Source organism: Myotis lucifugus, unplaced genomic scaffold (assembly GCF_000147115.1).
Source record: "Myotis lucifugus unplaced genomic scaffold, Myoluc2.0 scaffold_29, whole genome shotgun sequence".
In the NCBI taxonomy this organism is placed as follows: domain Eukaryota; kingdom Metazoa; phylum Chordata; class Mammalia; order Chiroptera; family Vespertilionidae; genus Myotis; species Myotis lucifugus.
Window position 1 is genome coordinate 7,489,607 of NW_005871077.1, and position 13,761 is coordinate 7,503,367.

Here is a 13,761-nt window from a genome sequence, read left to right on the forward strand (position 1 = left end):
TGAATGTGACTTGGAAAGCCATGCAGAACCATGGGTTTCTCTGTCCTGGAAAGACTATGAGGAAAACTGTCCTTAGGAACTGTGTAGGGCAGCGGTTCTCAACCTGTGGGTCGCGATCCCTTTGGGGGTCCAATGACCCTTTCAGAGGGGTCACCTAAGACCATCGGAAAACACATATATAATTACATATTGTTTTTGTGATTAATCACTATGCTTTAATTATGTTCAATTTGTAACAATGAAATTGGAGGTCACCACAACATGAGGAACTGTATGAAAGGGTCACGGCATTAGGAAGGTTGAGAACCACTGGTGTAGGGGGTTCATTTTAATGGGGTGGATGTTCATGAACCAGGAGACAGCCATAACAAATTGGGGCTGAAGATAAGTTTATTCCCAAACTTGATACCTGTCAATGACATGTAAAGTATCTCATTTTAAGCAGAACTGAATGGATGTAAGCAAGACCACTAGGAGATGCTCCACATGGGAGTACTGAGGAACATTCCATACAGGAAACAAGGATTTCCCCCTTCAAATGTCACCATCAGCCCAGGCCACACACTCGGGGGCAGCCACATCACTACCTTTAACCTTTCCACCGTCTCTGCCTCTGCTGAGCATGTAAAAATTTAATCCACTAAAGGGAAGCATCCCTGTGATGAAATACCCATAAGCCTCTACCAAAAAAATTAAAATCACATTAGAAAAGTAACTGTTCTTTAAACATGACACTTCTTGGCAAATAGTATATAATTTAAAATATCACCAGCTGTACAAAAGTTGATCTCCACTAAACACTATTCATTAGCAAACTAATAGAATTACCTCATTTCTTTGTCTCTGTATAAACTTAGGGGTACTATGGCTTATTTACCCCACAGGACATTCTGATAAAGGGGTCATGAGTGGCACAACCACTTTGAACCTCTGAGAAGAAGATGCCACATAAATCTAAGGTGTTATTTTCCTTATTTCTTTTGACTATAGAGCCTTGGGAAAGCTGTCAGATCTTTGGACTCATGAATTATGAATGCAAACTACTTCTTAGGTTTGACAGCTTCAAAAATTCAGGATATATATTTTATTGCCCATGCCCAGATCAAGAAAAGAACAATTTTAAAACATGACATAGAACAATAAAAAGACTAAATGTTTGATGCTACATGCAATAAACACACATGCATGCACACATACCGATGGCAGAATAAAGGTGGCCACAGGTTTTTTACATTCTTTGTATTGTTTAGTGGAGATCAACTTTTGTCCCCTCCCCCAGAACTGTGGTCAGTAACTGGTCTGGCACATAGAAGACAGGGATAATGATGCTATGCTGGTTTCCATGCTGGTGACACCATGTGTAGACACTACAGTCAACAGTCCCAGCTGAGCCCAGGTTTCTAGCCACCCCCACCAAGCACCAGGCATCATGTGAAAGGCCCTATCTAGCACCTTTCAGAGCATGTCATCTGCCAGCTGAATATCCCCCAGTAACCCCAAGTGGAGCAAAAGAATCACCCAACTGAGCCCTGCCCAAATTCTTGACCCACCAAATCATGAAATATCATTAAATAGTGACTGATGTAAGCCATCAAATTTCACGTGGTCTGTTATGCAGCAATACCTATATATACATTAATTTTCTAGCAACAATTTTATTAATCAACTTATAGTTATGTGCTATTTGAAACTGCCAAATAAGGAAGAAAATTCTTATATGAGTATGTCTATCAGGTCTATAAAATTCAGTATTAGTATATTCTTAGAGCTACAGAATATTTGAAGACAATGTTTTAAATAGTGTTACCAAGAACTGTGCTTTGTAGCTCTGAAAGCACCCTTGAAGAAATTATTTCCTACTAGGAGTCCTGCACACAAATCCGTGCACCAGTAGCTCGATGCCGCCCTCCTGTAGCTCTCCCCACCCCACCCCCACTCACAGCTGCTGCCCTCCCCCCTCCTGTAGCTCTCCGCCTCCCACTTACTTGCTGCTCTGCCCCCTCCTGTAGCTCTCCACGCCCACCTGTGTGTACCTCACTGGCCCACCCTCCTGCTGATCCATGATCTGGTCGTAACACGCTTGGTCATTACACCTCAGGGCGTAACGGCTAATTAGCATATTCCTCTCTTATTATATAGGATTTTAGTCACCTCTTGACAGTTTTGGCACAAACACTGGAAGCTTTATGCAGGTCCTCGGCTTGCTCAGTGCGCACAGCAGTATGGGAGGATCAGGAAGGAGAGCTGGAAAGGAGTACATACCTGAGCCCAGGCTGACAGTGCAAAGAAAGGCATCTTGATCACCTGTCCTCTTTTCCCTACTTTTAGTGACATATGAAATGTATAAGGAGCCATGCTGAAAGGGAAAACAAAAGTGACAATGCTGTGTTGCAGATGATAAAACTGGTTCACAGGCAAGCAAATCATCTGACCCATGTTTAGGTTCAAGAGGCCTCAGACCAGAAGCACATATTTGCCAGCATCGGCCAGGCCACCATGGTGGTCTGATGGAGGAGTGGAAATTGTTTAATGGCAATGTTCTACAAAGTTGAATGAAAAGTAAATAAAATGAACCCTATGGGCTTCCTTTTACAGCGCCCACAGTCTTTTCTCATAGTACTGTTTCCTCAACACAAGGATGTATATCCACAAACAAACTGCAGAAACTCTAGCAAGAGGAATATGTTTAGTCTATTACAAGCCCTCCTCCTTACTCTACCTCAAACCAAAAATCTTAGTTGTCCTGTTTCTCTATATTACAGGCACCCAGAGGCTATCACCTGACTCACGCCATCACTCATGTATTTCACTCATCTTGACCTTTCCCTCTCCCATTCACTACCCTCCCACCCCTCTTTTTACTATCTCTCCTGGACCCCTTAACATATTTCTGTTAATAAAGTGGTCATTAAACTCAGATTAGAATGACATTAAGTTAACAGATAAAACCTAAGAAACACCTAATACAGCTGTTGTCAAATGTTTCCCCAAATAAAATTCAAAATTAACAGGCAGGAAAATTGACTTCAAAAGTCAGAAATAAAAATGTACAGACTGCCCTGACCAGTTTGGCTCAGTGGCTAGAGCGTCGCCCTCCAAGCTGAAGGGTCCCGGGTTCGATTCTGGCCAAGGGCATGTACTTTGGTTGCGGGCACATCCCCAGTCGGGGGTATGCAAGAGGCAGCTGATCGATGTTTCTCTCTCATCGATGTTTCTAACTCTCTATCCCCTTCCCTTCCTCTCTGTGAAAAATCAATAAAATATATTTTTTTAAAAAAATTAAAAATAAAATGTACAGACTGACCCATCCTATATAATAAAAGCCTAATATGCCAAGTGTCCAATCCTCCGGTCAACCAATCAAAGCGTAATATGCTAAGGCTGCTCAACCGCTCACTATGATGTGCACTGACCACCAGGAGGCAGAGGCTCCGACCAGTAGGTTAGCTTGCTGCTGGGGTCCGGCCGTTGGGACTTAGCGAGACGGGCCAGACACTCCCTGGAGCCCTCCCACGGTCCCTCCCCGGCTGGCCAAACTCCCGCATCCCTCCCCAATCCCAATCATGCACCAGTGGGCCCCTTGGTCTGGCCTGCACCCTCTCACAATCCGGAACCCCTCGGGGGATGTCGGAGAGCCAGTTTCAGCCCGATCCCGCTCAACGCAGGAGCTGCCCCCTGGTGGTCAGTGCACTCCCACAGGGGGAGCGCCACTCAGCCAGAAGCCTGGCTCACAGCTGGTGAGCGCAGCAGCAGTGGCAGGAGCCTCTCCCAGCTCCGCAGCAGCACTAAAGATGTCCTACTAACAGTTTAGGCCCGCTTCCCATGGTGAGCAGGCCTAAGCCGTCAGTCGGACATCCCCTGAGGGCTCCCCGACTGCGAGAGGGCGCAGGCTGGGCTGAGGGACCCCCCCCCCGCCCACCGAGTGCATAAATTTCGTGCACCGGGCCTCTAGTTACCACATAAAGGACCAGCCCTTGAGCACCCTAGCTGATCCTCCCAACTTGTATTCTGGAAATTTCTGTGTACAGCAGGATCCCACATCACTTAATACAATAACCCCCAAAAGATCTAGAAGTTGTTCTAGACCAGCAGTTCTCCACCCCAGACTGTAGAGAGAACCACTGAGAAGCTGTGTAGAAATACCAATATCCAACCCCTACTCAGAGATCTACTTCCCTTGCTCTGTGTGGAAACTGGACATTGGTTTTTAGAAAAGCTTTCAAGTGTTCCTATTTGCAGTCAGGGTTGAGAGCAACTGCTCTGGTATCATCTATGGATCTGGTTAAAACCCAAATTCTAATAGAGTCTGGATGAGGTCCATGATTCCATATTTCTAATAAGCTTCCAAGTAATGCCAATGCTGCTACCTGAGTAGCAAGGGTCTTCAAGAGCTAGCCCAGCCTCATTCACCCTCACCAACTTGATCATCCCAGAGATGCACTTCTTCCCCAAATTCACGAGCCATACAAGCAAATGCAAGTCAGGAGAGAACCTGTCTCCTCCTATGGGCACTCATTCTTGTGGTTGCACATACTAACATATGAGCCACACCAATGTGCCATGGGGTGGTGGTCACAGTGCAGGCTCTGCAGTCAGAGAAGGCCAAGCCATGCATCACATGTATCTTTCTTGTCCTTTTGCAATTTTCTTATTCTCTTTAGCCCAAGTGTTCCCACCTGTAAACTTGGGATTGCATCAACACCACCACCACTCCATGGAATTTAAGAGTACACAGAAAGCACTGAACCCAGTACTTATTACCTAATATACAAAATGCTCCATAAATGTAAACTATTACCAGTAATAATGGGATTACCTCCACTATTTCCTGACACCATTGTTTCTAGTTTCTCCTCCTACCTCTCTGAAACTCCTCAAAGAAGTGGGACTGAGAATCATGATAGGCATCTGGTTAAAGGTACTTCTTCAACAACTCCCAACCTGATAGGCAGATACCCCTGATATAGCACCCCTTGTGCAAGAGCTTTCAATCATCAGTCCTGACCCAAAAAATGTAATGGCACCAAAAGCAAAGACTGAACTAAAAGTACCCACACCTCCAGGACCAAAAACTCTTCTGCTTCAGACTAAAATCTCACATATCAAAACAGACTAGAGCAGTGATGGCGAACCTATGACACGCGTGTCAGAGGTGACACGTGAACTCATTTTTTTGGTTGATTTTTCTTTGTTAAATGGCATTTAAATATATAAAATAAATATCAAAAATATAAATCTTTGTTTTACTATGGTTGCAAATATCAAAAAATTTCTATATGTGACACAGCACCAGAGTTAAGTTAGGGTTTTTCAAAACACTGACATGCCGAGCTCAAAAGGTTCGCCATCACTGGACTAGAGAGAACTGAAATGTTCTAACCAATAAAATAAAATAAAACAAGGTAAATATGTGAAGTGATAGATGTGTTCATTAACACAATGGGGGAAGCACTTCACAACAATGTGTAAGCAGTATATCAAATCACCACATTGTACACTTTAAATATCTTCCTGCCCAGCCAGTGTGGCTCAGTGGTTGAGTGTCAACCTGTGATTCAGGAAGTCATGGTTCGATTCCCAGTGAGGGCACATGCCCAGGTTGCAGGCAGGCTCAATCCCCAATGGGGGGACATGCAGAGGCAGCTGATCAAATATTCTCTCTCATTGATATTTTCTATCTCTCCCTTGACTTTCCTCTCTGAAATATTTATTTATTTAACCGTTTGAGTCCCAAGCAGCGCAATCGCACTGCTTGGTATTTCTCGACATAAAATAAAACAAGCGCTATCACGCTGTTTGGGTCTTTTCGTACTCATTTAGAGAAAGCACGGTTGTGCTGTTTGGGATTCTTCGACAGTGTTTTTTCAATACCCCCTGGGACTCAAACGAATCGTATGTTTTCTCGACATAAAATCTCAGCAGCGCAATCGCGCTGCTTGGGACTCAAACGGTTAAATATTTTACTATTTTATTTGTCAATTATACCTCAACTAGAGGCCCAATGCACGAAATTCGTGCAAGTGTAGGCCCTCGCAGCCCCAGCTGCCTCACAGCCCCATGGCCCTGCTCCCAGCCCACTGGTTGTTCTGGAAGGTTGTTCCACCATCTGGTCTAATTAGCATATTAGCTCTCTATTATATAGGATAAACCTGGAAAGAAAAATTCCCCACCAAGTTATTTCTCTACAGTTTTGTTATAAAATACTGGGGTATTCTGGAAAGTGTTTTTCCACTAATTTTTAGAGAGAGAGTGGAGGGATGGAGTGAGTGAGGAGGAGAGAGAGAGAGAGAGAGAAAAACAGCGAAGTCAGAAAAACACATCAATTGGTTGCCTCTCACATGTGCCCTGACTGAACCGGCATGTGCCCTTGAACAGGAATTGAACCCACAAGCCTTCTATGCACGAGACAACACTCTATCCACTGAGCTACATTGGACACGGCTGGAAAATTTTTGAAAACACCAATCATCACTTTCATTAGCAAAGCACAAAACACAGGAAGTTGTGAAAGAAAGAGCTAGATATAAATTTCAGTCTCCCATGCTGCTCTATCTCTTTTTCATGTCCTGTCTTAAACAAGTTTTGGATTTCAACTGCACTCATGTGAAACAATGTTTACAAACAAATACTAGAAGGGATCAAAGTCAAAATATGAGCACTGCACAACTAGATGAGCTTTATTATTTTAATCACTACTTAGCAACTTCTCTAAACACATATGGAGAGAGGGGGAAAGCATAATTTTAATTAATAAGATGTTTTAAGATCTACAAAGAAAGGAAAACAACTTTAAATATTTTGGCATGGAAAATATGAATGAGAGGAGTTAGTCCTCTTGAACACGTAGCCAGTGCATTGTTGATAATTTGGCAAGTCTGACGTAAGAACACTACCATGCCCAGAACCTGAGCAAGCCTTCAAGACACCACTCCCTATTTAGTATGATAAATAGGTCAATTCTTGGGTGAAGTCTTCAGGTGACTAGCATTGGGTGCTTTTAGCTGAACCCAAGGTATTAAAAGTTGCATCAATCTGTCAACCATTACAACCACCTATTTAAGCAGATGATGTTCTGTGTTCACTGAATGCTGCCTTAGCTGCCCAAAATCATCGTGAGATCCAGAGAAGGGTAAAGTGTTATGGACACATGAATTATAGGGGCCTATATAATAAAGGATTAAGGAGTTCACAAATGTTGACTTTCCCATTTTACTTTATAGCTCAGATTATCTTTGAGCTCCAGGATATTCTCAGAACTACTAGTTAATAAATACTAAAGGACTTTAAAATATCTGTGCATTTTACAAATATCAATAGTATTTACAGTTTCTAGTTTCATTCTTTCCAAGTTTCAAAAGATGTTTTAATGTAAAATGTGTAACCAATGTCTTTTAAAATATTTAAATACAGCAAATAAATTTTACATAATTTCATTTGATCTAGCAGTATGGCAGATTTTGTAAAGTAACAAGGGGTAAGAGTAAAAGCAAAAAGGCACATAACTACTAGTAAGACGGTTGGACAAATACAATTCTCCTCAATCTATAATAAAAGAATCATCTTTAACTACTGGGTAACCAGAACATTCTTTTTCCTGTATTTCCAGCTGATTTCTTAGTACTAACACTTGAACTTCTGTACGTAATACTTTTAATGAGGAAAATGATCCTTTAACAAATCATCTTGAAAAATAATACTTGGCAGCATAAACAAAATAAAAATCAAGATGATGTTATGAATTAGCCATTAAAATTGTACCTGATTATGCTTAAAACTTGAAGAGAAAGAAAAAGATCTAATATTGACTAAGAGCCTATTACATGACAGGGGCATTCTCTACATTAAATCACTTATGTCAACAAAATAGAGCATAACAGATGGGAAAACTGAGGCTCACAGAACTTACAGAACTTGCCAAAGTTCAAAACTACTAAAGGAAAAAAAAACTAGAAAAGTTCTTCTGTTACACTCATCTTTGCAGCATCTAAATCAATGGCAGTCGGATTTCTTAAAAATTCCTTTTAATTCCCTTAAATTGTAGAAGAATGGTTCTGTGATTTTTTAAAAATCATTTTTATATTTTAAAAGGACTTTTTAATTTAAGCTAAATTTTTTTTATTTTTAAATAATTTTTTATCCTGTGATTTTTTTTAAGGGAGAACAGTTTTAGCACACATTTAGTTTCACACATCTAGAGCCAGTTCTTATGATATGAGAAGAAACAATTTAGAAGAGTTTATTCCAGTGAGCCTAAATCACTGGCAACCATTCTTAGCAAAAACAAAAGAACAGTACTGCTAACATCACTTTTACTTCCTACAATGCTTTCTTTTTTTACATCCTCTGTTTGAACCCTAACAATAGTCCCATGAAGAAGGAGGTATTTTTGCAGCAAGGATCCTAGGCTTACAGGATTATCCTTCTTTGCTCACAGACACACAAATGATGGAAATCTGCTCTTCTGAACCCTGGTCCAGAACATGTCATCGTACACGCCTGCCTCCTAGGAGAAAAAACATCCACCATCCAACTTTCCACCTTTAGCTAATTGTGTTTTTGCAAGCATCTGTATTTTAAAAAGTGGGTCATCAAATACCAATGATAAAACTGAGCCCATCGAGGGAGAACCAAGATGGCGGCATAAGTAAACACCGGAGATTGCTGCCTCGCACAACCACTTCCAAAATACAACTAAAAGACGGAACAGACATCACCCAGAACCACAGGAAGGCTGGCTGAGGGGAAATTCTTCAACTAGAAGGAAAGAGAACAGCATACCGAGACTCAGAGGAGGCGCAGTGCAGAAAATACAAAGGTGCGGAGGTGCGCGCAAAGCAGGCTGGCGGCTGAGGGCGCGGTTGTCTGTTTCAATCGGGAGGGAGTCTCAGGCTCTGAGCTCCAGTTCTGGGCGAGTCTCTAGGGACCCAGACTCAAACGGGAGAAGCGGGACTGTCTGGCATCTGTCGGAACTCGAGGGCAGCTTTCTCTCCGAGGTTTGCAGCGGTTGCTGGGACTCTGAGAGGCAGAGCCTCTGGGGACGGGACTGAGAGCAGCCATAACTGCTCCCTCCACACACCCTGTTGATCCCGTGCGACCCGCCCTGCCCAAGCCCTGCACAGAGGCATTTGCCGGATAGCCTCAGGCAAAGGCTAGATTAGCACCTCCCCAGAGGACAGAAGTTTTCCCACTGCAGACACAGCTGATTCTCACAGCCAGTTGGCCTGGAGGTCAAATCCCCCCCCAGTATTACCTAAAACAATCAAGGCTTAACTACAACAAGACTGCGTACAAAGACCACTAGGGGGTGTACCAAGAAAGCATAAAAAATGCGGAGACAAAGAAACAGGACAATGTCAATGGAGGATATAGAGTTCAGAACCACACTTTTAAGGTCATTCAATAATTTTCTAGAAACTGCCGATAAACTTAATGAGATCTACAAGAAATCTAATGAGACCCTCGATGTTGTGATAAAGAACCAACTAGAAATTAAGCATACACTGACTGAAATAAAGAATATTATACAGACTCCCAACAGCAGACCAGAGGAGCGCAAGAATCAAGTCAAAGATTTGAAATGCGAAGAAGCAAAAAACACCCAACCAGAAAAGCAAAATGAAAAAATCCGAAAATACGAAGATAGTGTAAGGAGCCTCTGGGACAACTTCAAGCTTACCAACATCAGAATTACAGGGGTGCCAGAATATGAGAGAGAGCAATATATTGAAAACCTATTTGAAGAAATAATGACAGAAAACTTCCCCTACCTGGTAAAAGAAATAGACTTACAAGTCCAGGAAGCGCAGAGAACCCCAAACAAAAGGAATCCAAAGAGGACCACACCAAGACACATCATAATTAAAATGCCAAGAGCAAAAGACAAAGAGAGAATCTTAAAAGCAGCAAGAGAAAGAAACTCAGTTACCTACAAGGGAATACCCATACGACTGTCAGCTGATTTCTCAACAGAAACTTTGCAGGCCAGAAGGGAGTGGCAAGAAACATTCAAAGTGATGAATACCAAGAACCTACAACCAAGAGTACTTTATCCAGCAAAGCTATCATTCAGAATTGAAGGTCAGATAAAGAGCTTCACAGATAAGGAAAAGCTAAAGGAGTTCATCACCACCAAACCAGTATTATATGACATGCTGAAAGGTATCCTTTAAGAAGAGGAAGAAAAAGAAAAAGGTAAAGATACAAGTTATGAACAACAAATATGCATCTATCAATAAGTGAATCTAAGAATCAAGTGAATAAATAATCTGATGTACAGAATGAACTGGTGATTATAATGAATCAGGGACATAGAAAGGGAATGGACTGACTATTCTTGGGGGAGGGGGGGAAGGGGTGTGGGAGATGCGGGAAGAGACTGGACAAAAATCGTGCACCTATGGATGAGGACAGTGGGTGGGGAGTGAGGGCGGAGGGTGGGGTGGGAACTGGGAGGAGGGGAGTTATGGGGGAAAAAAAGAGGAACAAATGTAATAATCTGAACAATAAAGACAAAAAAAGGGAAAAAAAACTGAGCCCATCATAGGAAATTCAGAGTTTTCTTGAAAAAATAAAATAAGTAATCCTGATAGTATGTGCCCTCATAATTTAAAATATAATCATATTGTATTCCTCAGACAGTACAAATGCTAAAAAAGTATCATCTTCCTATTAGCTGCTTACACAGTTATCAATCTAAATGATGCATTTCACTTTCAGAGAAATTCTTGATTTTTCTGAAAGCTTTTTCCCAGATTTGGAACCAAGTGTAAAGATATCAAATCCTGCATTCGACTTGAATGAGTTTAGAGATTAGGTGCCCTATGTGGTGGTATACCAGGAACTAATATCACCTCCCTCTTCTGTAGGTGCTGCTGGCTACAATGAGAAAAATCTCAGTGCAGAGTATTAGGCTGCTGGGCAGGAACCTGACATATGACTTTGCACAATGGGCTTCAGAATTATAAATTATATACCTTAACTGCCTTTGCAGAAAAACAGTTTACTTTTTAATTCTGAATTTAATATTGAATTTAGAAAATTAAAATACAGACATGAAAAGTTTTTCCAGGTTTTTTTTAATACTATATTTTTATTGATCTCAGAGAGGAAGGGAAAGGGAGATAGAAACATCAATGATGAGAGAGAATCACTGATCAATGAGAAAAAATCATTGCTCAATGATGCTCTCAGCTGCCTCCTGCATGCCTCCTCCTGCACGCCCCCTACTGGGGATCGAGCCCAGAACCCGGGGAATGTGCCCTCACTGGAATCAAAATGTGACCTCCTGGTTCATAGATCGACCCTCAACCACTGAGCCACACTAGCCAGGCATCCAGTTTTTATTCTATACTTAAAGAACAATAAAACCTCAATATAATGGACTAATTCAGGCAAGGGGATGTCCATTAAAGCTGAAAGTCTGTTATATAATACAGTGGGTTTTCCAAATGCATACGTTAAAAAATTGACAAATTAGTTAGCTTACCTGTTTTTATTTATATACACACTAGTGGCCCAGTGCACGAAATTCATGCACATTAAAAGGGAATTATTAGAGGAAATATTTTAATATTGCTATTTGCCCTTTCTTCTATAATAGAAAATGTCAGAGATGAAAGAAAATTAGTAAAATGTATATGAAAATCTTCCTCCTGTCAGAGTTTGGGGCATGCCGTGGGACCGAGAGTCAAGTCCCCGCCCCACCCGCACGCACCTCAAAATCACATGAGACCCAGACCCGGCTTGCCCCCACCCGTCAAGCCCGCCGGGTTGGGGGGCACAGCCTCAGATCCCCCGTCAAGCCCCACCAGGCAGATGGCGCAGCTTCATGTCCCCCGGCGCACTCTGGGCAGGGGGCGCAGCCTCAGATCCCCCGGCCCAGCACCGGGGCAAGGGGTGCGGCCCCGTCAAAGCCTGCTGTGCAGGGGGCACGGCCTGAGGTTCCCCGGCCCAGCACTGGGGCGGGGGGCGCAGCCTGAGGTCCCCCGGCCTGGGCCGGGGCAGCAGGCATGCTTTGAGGTCCCCCGTCAAGCCCCCCCGTCAAGCCCCGCCAGATGGGGGGGCACAGCCTGAGGTCCCTCAGCCTGGACCGAGGGCGCACTTTGAGGGCCCCCATCAAGCCCCACCGGGTGGGGGGCACGGCCTGAGGTCCCCCATCAAGCCCCGCCAGGCAAGGGGCGCAGCCTCAGGTCCTCTGCCCCGGCCCAGTGCCATGCAGCCTCAGGTCCCTGATGATCACGTGTTATGCTCATTACAGGAACCCCGCCTCCACTGTGGATGCAGCCATCTTCTGTTACAGGAACCCCGTCTCTGCTGTGGGAGCAGCCATTTTGTGACTGCATGATGGCATGAGGGTTAATTTGCATATTACCTCTTTATTATATAGGATTTGTGTAATGAAAATTAACCCTTTGCACTCCGAACCATTCTGGACATTGGCTACCAGCTACTGGACGCTACTTTGCGGCGGAAACGTGCATTTACAGACCCTCGTATTATTTAGTATAATTTTGGAACCAAGTAATGTATTATAATGATATTGGACTTATATGAATTGGGTGACATCGAGGAATGTATATTTGCAAAAAAAAACAATATTTTATTGTTTATAATTTTGTACAGTATGATAAGTTTTGTAACACTCCCCAATATGCATTGCAGGCTGATTAGTGCATGTTTGACAGTAATAAGTGGTTTGACGCCTGCCACCAGGTGTTTTCCTGTTAGAACACACAATGCAGTCCCGTTTTCTTTGTCCCACATCGGGAATATGTAGTTTATTGTTTAATCCGACACAAAACCCGCTGACATTTCTTGTATATATCTTAGTAATTTTACGATATTTTGATTTAATTTCTTGTGCCATTTCAAGATAAAACTTCAGGGAAACATGCATGTCTCAAAAAGTTGCGTTGAAATAACTCAATTCCCCGTAATCACTAATAAACTGCAATGTCCCCTGAGAGGGGACATCCGAGTGATATGCTAGAATTCCGATGTCCCCTGAGAGGGGACAGCGGAGTGCAAAGGGTTAAGTATGTATGAAAAGTTTGTCACAGAAGTTTTCTATTTATATTCCTGTAATTTTAAATTTATACTGAATAGGTCTAGTAAACAAGTGTGTTCACCAGTCACAAGTAAACAAATGCACACCGCTGGGGCGTGGCTTAGCGCACCTCAGAATCTCAGCCAGGACACCTTAAAACTGCTGCAGAAAGTCACACCACTGACAACAGAACTGTGAGATTCGGTGTGATCACATGCTAATCATTTGCCCAACATTGTTTACCAATGACTCTTGGAGGCTCAGCAGTCAAGAGCTTACCAAACAGCAATAAGAGGGAATGGGCAAGTGAAAGAAAGTAGGTTAATGCATTGTATGGAAAACTCCTAAAAACAACCAGTTTTCATTTGAGGTTTCTGAACATCTCTGACATAGAAACAATGTTTTATGAGACTCTCAGAACTATAAAATACCTAAAAGTGAAGTTTATTCACAGTGGCTATACAGAAGGGGATGGCAGTTGGGGGTGATCAGACCAGTGGGGGTGGCAGTTGGGGGTGAGAAGGCCGGGGGGGGGGCAGTTGGGGGCAATCAGGCCAGCAGGGGGGGCAGTGGGGTCGAGCAGGCCAGCAGGGGGGGTAGTAGGGGGCGATCAGGCCAGCAGGGGGGGCAATAGAGGCAAGCAGCCAGCAGGGAGTAGTGGGCGAGCAGCTTGCGGGAGGGGGAGGGAGGGAGTGGGGGGCCATCAGCTGGTGGGG

At 43.2% G+C, this 13,761-nt stretch overlaps 1 protein-coding gene across 23 annotated transcripts in view; it reads right to left on the bottom strand.

Annotated features, from left to right (window-relative positions):
- PARD3 (par-3 family cell polarity regulator) overlaps nucleotides 1-2,752 on the bottom strand; it is a 724,129-nt gene extending 721,377 nt beyond the window's left edge. For 4 of the 23 annotated variants that reach the window (XM_023752244.1, XM_023752245.1, XM_023752228.1 and 1 more), the window contains exon 1: nucleotides 2,263-2,749. In XM_023752244.1, the coding sequence (XP_023608012.1) occupies nucleotides 2,263-2,436 (174 nt within the window). In that variant the 5' untranslated portion in view covers nucleotides 2,437-2,749. Of the gene's footprint in view, nucleotides 1-2,262 lie in introns of all 23 variants that reach the window. The other 19 variants (XM_023752230.1, XM_023752235.1, XM_023752237.1 and 16 more) reach the window with 14 other exon arrangements.
- Nucleotides 2,753-13,761: the final 11,009 nt, after the last annotated feature.